Source organism: Macrobrachium nipponense, chromosome 18 (genome assembly GCF_015104395.2).
Source record: "Macrobrachium nipponense isolate FS-2020 chromosome 18, ASM1510439v2, whole genome shotgun sequence".
Classification (NCBI taxonomy): Eukaryota; Metazoa; Arthropoda; class Malacostraca; order Decapoda; family Palaemonidae; genus Macrobrachium; species Macrobrachium nipponense.
The window spans coordinates 19,966,666-19,978,106 of NC_087211.1; the positions used below are offsets into that span (position 1 = coordinate 19,966,666).

The 11,441-nt window shown below is 37.1% G+C and overlaps 1 protein-coding gene across 1 annotated transcript in view; it reads left to right on the plus strand.

Annotated features, from left to right (window-relative positions):
* The window catches only part of LOC135196907 (juvenile hormone esterase-like), a 462,912-nt gene extending 453,053 nt beyond the window's left edge, over nucleotides 1-9,859 (plus strand). The window contains exon 11 of the mRNA XM_064223722.1: nucleotides 7,881-9,859. Within this exon, the coding sequence (XP_064079792.1) occupies nucleotides 7,881-8,825 (945 nt within the window). The 3' untranslated portion in view covers nucleotides 8,826-9,859. The remainder of the gene's footprint in view (nucleotides 1-7,880) is intronic.
* The last annotated feature ends 1,582 nt before the right edge of the window (nucleotides 9,860-11,441 follow it).

Sequence of the window (11,441 nt, forward strand, 5' to 3'; positions counted from 1 at the left end):
AAGAAGACTAGGCGACCCCCTACCGGAAGGGTCTCATTGTTTGCCTTGTCCAGCTCCTCTGCCTCCACGTTTGCCTTGGTGGTGTCCTCGATGTTTGTTGCTGGCACCTCGGCCTTTACCGCCATGGTGATCAGCTCTCTTGGGAAAGTTCTGTCCAGAGTGGTAGGCCTGAAAGTTGGCCTTACCTTGTTCATAGTAAGGGTTGTAGGCAGGAGAGGGGGCCGGTAAGGAGGAGGAGGCATCTGGTACACAGGAGCTGGGGGAAGAGGTCCAGCTCGACGGTGTGACGTCTACTTGGGTCTCTTGCCAGACTTGGGCTGAGGCCCTTGGCCAGGGGTAAACTTCCTCTTGTAACTGGAAGCATCCCACTTCTCAAGAAGATTTCCATTCTCCCGGACAGCGATATCAAGGATCTCTTTAACCAGATCATCGGGGAATAGCTTATCACCCCAAACCAAAGAGTTGATCAGGCATTTAAGGCTCATGCCGAACCTTGGCGCTGGCAAGGACTTGTTTCCGGCATGCCCTGCGTGCCTGACAGAAGGCATTTAAGTCCCGTTGTATGGCGATCGCATGGGATTTAGCCAGGGCTGTGTAGAGGTCCTTGCCTGGGTTATTGTTGATCATTACCTCCAACATAGTCTGGTGAGACAGGGAGACTGACAGGTGGACTCTGCTCTCATACTCTGTTTTGAGGAGGGCTTCGGGAAGTAGGGGTAATTGTTCCTGGAATTGCTGACTAGCGCAATCATTAGCCAGCTTCCCACGCTGAAAGTGAGGTGGACCCCTTTCCATATCTCGAGTCATTCAGTAGCACCAGTGAGGTCAGCTTGCACTCCTCGAGGTTAGGGATGGCTTTTTCCTCAGTAACTGGGGAACTGGCGATAGGCAAGTCCGAAGACAGCCAGGACTAGGGACAGGCTACCCCTGACGGGCGACAGCGAAGTTCATCCAGCAAAGGCTGGAGAACGGTCCCAACGTCAACCTGAAATTCAGGGGGAACTCCAGCGGGTGGAGTAGGCTAACTAACGAAGTCCAACGAAGGCCAAAGGCCAAGGACCGGATGAAGCTAGCTAAGATAGAGACCTAAATAAAGGAAATAATAAATATCCTATCAAAAAATAAATAAATAAATAAATATATATATAAAATAAAATATAAAAATCATTGTGAGCTTCGTAAGGCGGCGAGACCGGAGTTTGCCACTAGGCCAAAACCGGTCCCAAAAAAACTCTGGCTAAATAGCATTAAAGGGGATGAGAGCTCATAATTGACTCTCTTAATGTCTAAAAATACTCAACTTCTTAGAAGGAGGAGGAGAAAACAAAGCCATTATCCAAAATCAGAGAAAAAGTAGCAAAATAACAGGAGGCACAGTTACAGGTAATGATCTCTAGCTGGCTGCTAAAAGGGAATGACGTAGGTCTGTCGCTAGCTACACACACTGATATTGGGAGACATAGGCGATGTAACGGCTCCTCAATATCAATCATTACCCCTTCCTAGCAGACGAGGTTAAATCTATGCGGGGTAAGATAGCTGTGGCTATGCTTGCATACGTCCCTGTTACATACACGATATCCATATTGGATAGCAGCAGTGGGGGTTGGAACTCCACATACCCTTTTTTTCTCTGGTACATTTAGCAGTATTTGTACTCTAGAAAGCTGCCTAAGGGAACCTTTCATTAGGACGACACAGCCAGAGCCCAAAAAATAAAATTTTATTTCACAATACATTTAATGCAATGATAAAACATGTAAACAATCAAATGCAATTTTGGTTAGAGGCGAATTTCACTTAGCATCGGGCCCTCAGGAACGGAACCCCTGCCGTTAACCTGGGGCTGCCTGTACTTAAATAAAGTATGAAATCATGCAAATTTATACATGCCTTCAGATGACACAAAAATGAAATTACCATAATTAAACGACGTTTGTATTACAGTGACAGGCCACCAGGCCGACGCTATGATTTTGTTTACATCCACTCATTGCAAATGGCTGACAGGCCAAAGTCATAGCACCGGCCTGGTGACCTGACCTGGTAACATGAACATCGCTTATTTATGGTAAATTAAATTTAGTTTCCTGAAAGGAGAGTAAATTTACATATGATTTCATACTTTCTTCTAGTAGTACAATTTACTGTAATACGTAATTAGGCTTGTTTTTCAATTTTTTATTAGCAATAATTTTTATAACTACCTGGCTTAGCTTAGCCTTTGGTGTTCTTGTCTCCCATCTCCAGTGCGGCCGCGTTGGATGCTTGTCAGGTTTTTGATAATTTTTGATAATTTAAAAATTTAAAAAGTGTGTCTAATAGTAAATTAGTTTGGAAGCTGGTTTAGTGGAAGCTAAGTAGGAGGTCGAAGGTTATTTAAAAAAGCTATCACAGAAGTGGTGTCCCAAAGCAAAATAAGAGATATTGAATAAGGGTAGTCTCTTAAAAGCATGCTTACATTTGAACATCCATACTCAATCATTCACCTTCCTTGTAGGAAGCAAAGATGCAAGTGAAAAAAATCCATTTTGCATCAGTAGCTAACGTCTTCTTAAAGAAAAATCTTTTTAGTTTTATATGTTTAATGTACAGATATTGAAATTCTTTCCTGACTTCCATAAGAATAACAGTGCCTAGAGAGCTGCACCCTTATTCTGTATCAGCCAGGAGTCACCATGCATCTTGTCAGGCACCACATCAACGGCCCTGATAGCTATAACACAAGATAACACCTGATTAATCAGATAAATACCATGTTTTCTAGACAGTTGGATTGTTTGAAGTATCTATGTATTGTCCTTTTCAGGCCTTGGAAATAAAATTAGTTTTAGAAAGCCTTTTCGGTATCAAGTACATGGAGAGACATATGAATTATAAATTTAAAATGGTACAGGAAGTATATGGGGAAATGGGATGAAAATAACAGTGTTGAAGTTGGCCTGAGAAATAACGATTTTGTTGGAAAAGTTTCAACAACACGACTATGGTTCTCAACTGTAAATTCTTCTGCAGCACTTCCAGCACTATACAGTATTCTATTCATCAGACAGTAACATTCTTTTGATATATGCAGGCATGACAAGATATTTTCTTAGGAGCACCTACAGTTTAGTTGTCAAAGACTATCCTCTGCTAGAAAATTGGCGGACGAATACAAACAAGATGGTGCGATATGATGGCGGCCGGATGGAAGATAATATTTTGGTAAAACTTTATAAAGCCAGCGTGTATGTTTTGGCCTGATTTTCGAAAACATGCTGTAAAAGATTATACAAAAGCCCATAAAAACGGTAAGGGGGACCTTGTTTGGAACCAAGGTTTTTGGGTGGGGATACACACATGATAAAGGGCAAATGGAAATCTTATCTTCAGGCATAATTTTTGTAAAACGGTAAGGGGGGCCCTATTGGGAAACGGGTTTTTGGGTGAGGAGTAAACAAATACGACGACAATTAACACTAGGAAATCCACAAAACGGTTGTGTGGCTGACCCCCTACACTACACACAGAAGGCTTACATTACGGTAGACTACACAGATATTCCTACGAACACCACTAGCCTAGGATATTGTTTGCCCTACACTACATAGAGAAGGCTACATTTCGGTAGTCTACATGGATATTCCTACGGACACTGCTAGCCTAGGATCTTGCTTGCCTACCTAAGAAACATTTCTCATTATTGACACACTGACTCCCATGTCTACAGGGTAACATTGCTTTTTTAACGATCATTTTTGGAACATCTGCTTTGACTTGTACATTCGGACATGACTGGCCTAGGCTACTTAATACATATATGTATATAAACTTAATTTTTCGTAGAATCCGAAAGTGTTTGTTTATTTTGGCCGGGTTCATAGTTTGAACATATGGGTTGTTAGTCTAAGTGGACGCTCGGACATGAAGAGTTGCTCAGCCTGGCCAACTAAACTGTAAACTACCCCTTGGACATTCTGACATGACTGGCCTGGGCTACTTCTTACGTATATGTAAATAAACTTAATTTTTCGTAGAATCCAAGGATGTGTATTTATTTTGGCCAAGTTAGTAGTTCGAACATATGGGCTGTTAGCCTAATTGGACATTCGGACATGATGAGCGGCCCTGTCTCCCACTTGTTAACAAGACCGCTACTTACAAGTTAACCCCTATACTACATATGAGGGGCTACAATATTCCTGTAGTGAGCCTAGGCTATTGCTTGCCTACCTAAGACACGGTGAGCCCCAACTCGACATACGCAGGGTGATACTACCTTTTTAGCGATAATTTTTTTAACATCCGCTGTTACTTGTACTTTTGGACATGACTGGCCCCGGTCACTTCTTACGCATATGTAAACACACTTAATAATCCCTAGAATGCCGGTATTACTGTTATGGCTGAGTTCATAGTTGGAACATGTGGGCTGTTAGAGTAAGTGAATGTTTGGATATGGTGACCAGCCCTGTCTTCCGCTTGCCAATAAGAACACTTGCCTGCTATATACTACCTACTCGGTTGTACCCTTAACAAAGGAACATATACCTTATCCTACATATACATCAACTAACTTAAATTATTACTGGGAGGTGTTAAATTCGTGCTCGGCCCTAGCGTTCCCCCAGAAAAAAGTAAACCTTATTCAAACTCGGAATCATAGGAGACTTTGGGAAACTAGATTCTTTTCTCTTTTGAGCTGGGACAGCTAGATTTGGGAGGAACTGGACTACTGAATTTTGTGGAACAGGGACGGGTGAAGATGACGATTCCATTTGTACGGCGACGTCTCGGGATTGTGGGATTTCAGCAAAATTAGACCCCATTTTGGTGGGTGTTGAGTTGATTCTACTTAACATATATTTCTGGGGAGCATCCCTTTGTTAAAAGTGAAGAAGACGAAGTGCCTCCCTTTCAAGGATAGGCCTTTCGGTTTTAAGCAACCAAATCAGCAGTGTCAGATTGTAAGGGCATCCCAAAATAGGCCCCATCAAATACCCTACTAGGATACCCAAAGGACACCCCCTCAATGCACTGTAGGTATTATTAAGATTCTTCAGTGGCCCTTTGCCCCTACCTGCAGCCCCTTTTATTCATTTTACTATACAGGCAGTTCCCGGTTATTGGCGGACTGTTATTGGTGATCCGGTTTTATGGCACTGGATGAGTTCCAGTTATCAGCACCATAAGGCACCTTATGGTGCCATAAGGGTTCTTATGGCGCATCTTAAGGGCTTATGGCGCCAGTAATCGGTTATCGCCATAAGAGCCATTGTGGCCCCATAAATCACTTGCGTTTCGGTTAACCCTTTAACGCCGATTGGACGTATTAAACGTTGACGAAAATTGTCTGTCGAGTGCCAAGCCAACGTACGAAACATTGATGATGATAAGTTTTTTTTTAAATTCGCGGAAAAATAATTATAGGCCTACTAGGCGAAAACTTTTGAATCATGCACCTTGGGGGATGCTGGGAGTTCACGGATCAAGCTGTTTTTTTGTTTACAATCATTACCCAGGCGCGCAAGCGCGAATTTCTTTCTTCTCGCACTAAAAAGCATCAGCGACACATCTCAGAAATTATTTAGTCACTTTGACATAATTTTTGCACCAATTTATATTAGCCGTTACATGGAGTTTTATATATGAAAATGTGCGCAATTTCATGTAGAATACAACAAAAAACAACTCATGGTTGTAGCTTTTATCAGTTTTGAAATATTTTCATATAAATAACAATAAGTGCCAAAATGTCAACCTTCGGTCAACTTTGACTACCGAAATGGTTAAAAAACGCAATTGTTAGCTAAAACTTTTATATTCTAGTATTATTCAATCACTTACCTTCATTTTATTACCTTCATTTTATAACAAATTGGAAGTCTCTAGCTCAATATTTCGATTTATGGTGAATTTATGAAAAAACTTTTTCCTTACGTTCGCGCGGTAACTTCCAAAAAAAATCAGAATTTTTTTTGTCCGATTGTCGTAATGTTTACACAGTTTTATATTAACCGTTACATAAAGTTTTATATATGAAAATGTGCGCAATTTCATGTATAATACAACAAAATACAACCCATGGTTGTAGCTTTTATCAGTTTTGAAATATTTTCATGTAAATAACGATAAGTGCCAAAATTTCAACCTTTGGTCAACTTTAACTCTACCGAAATGGTCAAATACCGCAATTGTAAGCTAAAACTCTTACATTCTAGTAATACTCAATCATTTACCTTCATTTTGCAACAAATTGGAAGTCTCTAGCACAATATTTAGATTTATGTTGAATTTTAGAAAAAAACTTTTTCCTTACTTCCGCGCGGTAACTGCCGAAAAAATCAAATTTTTTCTAACGATTGTCGTAATGTTTGCACAGTTTTATATTAGCCGTTACATAAAGTTTTATATATGAAAATGTGCGCAATTTCATGTAGAATACAACGAAAAACAACCCATGGTTGTAGCTTTTATCAGTTTTGAAATATTTTCATATAAATAACAATAAGTGCCAAAATATCAACCTTCGGTCAACTTTGACTCGACTGAAATTATCAAAAAACGCAATTTTAAGCTAAAACTCTTGCATTCTAGTAATAATCAATCATTTACCTTTATTTTGCAACAAATTGGAAGTCTCTAGCACAATATTTCGATTTATGGTGAATTTATGAAAAAAACTTTGTCCTTACGTCCGCGTGGTAACTCTTCCGAAAAAATCATAAATTTTTTCGTCCGATTGTCGTAATGTTTGCACCATTTTAAATTAGCCGTTACATAAAGTGTTATACATGAAAATGTGCGCAATTTCATGTAAAATACAACATAAAACAACCCATGGTTGTAGCTTTTATCAGTTTTGAAATATTTTCATATAAATAACGATAAATAGAAAAAATTCGTCCTTCGGTCAACTTTAACTCGACTGAAATGGTCGAAAACTGCAATTGTAAGCTACAACACTTACATTCTAGTAATATTCAATCAATTACCTTCCTTTTGCAACAAACGGGAAGTCTAGCACAATATATTGATTTATGGTGAATTTTTGATAACTGCTTTTTTTTTACGTCCGTGCGTTACGAATTCATGCATCATATTGTAATAATATTTTCTCTTGTGTTGCTTTGATCGTGCAGTCATATATTCCAATATTTATATATGATAATGATATTTTTTTCATTTTTGATGGTTGCATACTAAATTTCAGGCAATGACAAAAAAAGAAGCAAAAAATTAACTCCTTATCTTGAAAATTAAGCGTGCTGTGATTTTTTGAAAAAAAAATTTTTTCTGCTTTGGCGCTCACTCGCGAACACCGCCGGCTTACGGGAGATACTTTCGGAAATACCGGCTCTGCGTTTAAGGGTTAATGGCGGTTTTTGCTTATCGGCACATCCCCAGGAACTGAACCCCCGCTGATAACCGGGAACTGCCTGTACCTCCATTCATATTCTCTTTGTTCAATATTACTTTTTACCCTATCATAACAATTGTTTCAGAATTAGTGTTGAATGACCTCATATGTCCCAGAACTTGGCCTTTGACATGAAATTGACTATATATTGGTTAGAAAGAATACCTTCTAAAGTATTAAAAAAAACTGACCATAATGAAACTAATTTATCTGTCAAACTAAATTTAAAAGGTGCAAAAAGACAACTACTGCTACCAGGAAACAAACACCTCGCAATTAAATTGGCTCGGTTATTTGGTTAAACTTCTTAATATCCATACAGGGAATGACATGTCTAGGATCTGTGATGACCACAATTGTGGGACTTATATGTATAGATTTGTGTGAAAAAAATTAAGTTCCAAGAAAATTTTATGGTTTGTAATAGTGTTTGAATACATAATTTGTAAGTAAACTGTTAAAACTTTTATTTTTACAGACACACTTGTTTTGGCATTCTCTCTCGACTCAAATGAACAGATATCTCAATCCAGATGAAATTGGTATGGCTTTGGAATTAGGAGGGGAAGACAAAACCATTGAATTTGACAATCTGCATGAACCTGTGTTTAAAACAATTCATGTAGAAAAAGAGAAATGGACAAAAGACCAGAAGAGCATGGTTAATACATTGATAAGAAATGTGGAGCTAGATTCAGCAGATAGATTAGGGGTTTCAGAAGAGGAAAATGCCAGGAAAGTTGATTCAAATATTGAAGATCTTATTGCTGCAGCTGGCATTTGGAGTATTGACACACATCCTGAGTTTGCATTGCAGAGCAAATGGCAAAATAAACTTGCTGTAAGGAGAAATCCTTGGCATTGGCAAGAAGAGTCGATAACTACCTGTAATTTGTATGACAGTTCGAAGTATAATTTGGATGAAGTAAGAAATTGTGGAAAAAGTGTGCCTTTGATTCAGCAATGTACTAAGGGTAATTTGCAGACAGATATAATAGAGGATGTAAATGTATACAACCTTATCCAAGCAGGGTTGTTGAAGGCCAGCATAGTGCTAAAGGGTTACAATGAATTTGGAGGTGATGTTACACACATTGTGGATAAGGAAAATTTAAAAGAATTAATCAGAGATTATGGAGATTATGTTGCTGATTATTTAAAAGAACAGAAAGTGAATAATGAGGATTTATCCCAGATTAAAGAACTTTATTTAATGGAAAGTAAGAATCCTATGTCTTTACACAAAGGTAGTGTGTCCTTGAAAGAAACTCGAGCTGAAACTGTTGTGCTAGAAAAACCAGAAGTAATAGTTGATGTAAATCATTCAAATAAAAAGAAAATCAATTATGGCCAAATAGAAAATTTGTTAAATAGTGAAACAAATAAAGCTGTTCCATATCTAGTCCCATCTGGGGGTAATTAAGCATTTTTTATGTATTATAACATGTCTAATATGCACTGATTAATTGTAGAGCGATAGAAATTATAAATACAGTGATGGATTGCAGAATGTTTGGTGGGTTAGTTGAAGGTTGTTTTTAAGTGTAAACTGTATGAATTACTTTATTTAACCACCAAGGACTAAAAGATTTTCAGTCATTTGTTTGCTATTTTGGCTTTGTCACCGTAATAGTTTACCATTTTAACTTCATGATAGAAAATCTTATTGAAAATCAGGAATTAGAAAATCTTATTGAAAATCATGAATAATTAAGAGTTTTTTTTCTATATATATAATAATTTTCAAAGATTTTTGTGACTTGTGTAACTTTCCTTTACCATAAATGGCCATAATTATTTTTGTGTGTGTACTGGATTGTGAGGATGACAATTAAAGCCTTGTATATATATTTTGTGGTATTTATAATTAATGCATCTTTGTTTTTTACAGCTGCAGAGTAATTTACAATCTTGACTAGTATAGGTTTAGAATCCAAATGTTAAGAACATTGTACAAGAATGGGCAAAATTCAAAGTGGGCTTTAGGTCTAATACAGTGAGTAATCTGAATTAATGTATTTTCCAGCATGTAAAATGCACTTCAGTTTTGGGGAGTATATTTTCTCAAAATTCAGTCCAGCCTTTTTTTTTTCTCCAGATTTTTACATCCATTTCCATTTAAATTTACCTATTAATAATTAAATATTTTATGTACGTATATGAAAAAACTAAAAATGTTTTGTGTTGTATTTAAGCTGCAGAATAATTTACAATCTTGACTAGTATGACTTTAGAACCCAAATGTTCAGAACATTGTACAGTTGAACCTCTTGAAACCGGCATTCTATGGTCTGGAAACTCCTGTGGTTCGGCTTTGTTTTAAATCAGCCGCTATTAGCTCGTTCCGCCGCCACCAGGGATGCGCCACTTTAAAACTTTAAAGCAGCAAAAATTATGGCAAATATCCTTTGTTTTTATGAAAATAGTTATTAGTAAAAGTAAATATGTTTAGTCAAATATGTTTTTTATATTAACCTTATGAGAATAAATACATATTTTTTAAATATTCCACTTTAGAAGGCTTAACCAAGCCAAAACTTTTAATCAAAACAAAAAGACATTTGTCAAGCACAAATTCCTTACTGTGTGTGCGCTTGAGAGAAAGTTTTGATAATTTTTTAAGTAACTGTGTATTTACCTATTTGGTATACAACCCATGAGATTATATGATGCTAGAGGTAAGAAGTGCAAGCATAAATCTATATCCATGCTAGAAAATCTTTATTTCATTAGCAAATAGTTTAGTGTTCATTTTCCTCAATAGATGGCCGTGTGCTTTGTTTACGTTTAGACAGCCATGGCGATACTCAAATGCGGTGATCACCAAAATTTATTCTTTATTTTTTTTCATCTCTTTTTCATCTACAATAAAAAATATACTTAGAAACGAATTGCGATAATTATGAAGATATGAAATGTCGGATATGAAAGTCACCAATGATAATGTGCAGATTCTGAGAATTTTAGTACTGTAGGTTAGACTTAGGGTTGGGTAGGCTAACTCGGGAATATAGGCTAAATCTGTTAAACCACACTATCTATTTTAAAGAAAATTATACAGTATAGAATTATGTATACCTGAGTCACGAAAGTTTGGAACCTGATAAATCTATAAATAAAGGTATAAGCCATGGAGGAAAAATAAACAATGGAGTTTCTGCAAGATCTTTCGACTTAAAAACATCCTTTACTCAGCAGTTTATCTGCTGAGTAAAGAACGTTTTGAGTCGAAAGATCTTGCAGAAACTCTGTTGTTTATTTTTCCTCTGTGGCTTATACCTTTATAGTATAAAGTTATAAAATGATGAAGTTAAAATATATGAGTAATAAAATGTTAAAAAACAGTGTCAGAATGTAGCCAAGTAGTAGGCTAAGTCAGAAACTGAACATTAATGTACAGGTACACAATCCTTTATTCGAAATTCTATAAACCGAAAAAATTTTATGGATAGTAGAGCGTCATTTCATAAGGTTGGTAGTTTGGCGTGCTAACAGCTGATCAGAGTCATTTAGGTGTGTGCTGCTACTCAGATTATTTTCCTTACTAAATCCCAGGAGCTGACCTTAGAAAACCCCAAGATTAAAAAAAAAAATCCAGAAAATGTTTACAAAAGGAATCTCTCTCTCTCTCTCTCTCTCTCTCTCTCTCTCTCTCTCTCTCTCTCTCTCTCTCTCTCTCTCTCTCTCTCTCTCTCTCTAGCAGGTATTAGTACATATGCACTGTGTGTGTGTGTGTGTGTTCATAATGTTTAAAAAAATGTGCAGAACAGTTAATACATCTTTGAAAAAAAATCTTTGTTGTTGTCAGACAAGTGAATTATAAAGGTTCTGACCAGGTAAACAGAAATGGATTAACATTCTTCAGGTGATTAAAGAGAATTGTTTTGAAGGTCTGTCAGCGTAGCATTAGCAAATATCTTCTGAAGCACACACAAAAATTTCTTTTATTGCGGAAGAATTTCTGAACCAACAATTCTGCATTCCAAGTCATGAGGAAGAATTCATTCTATTCTTCAAGTAATCGGTAAAATGCATACAC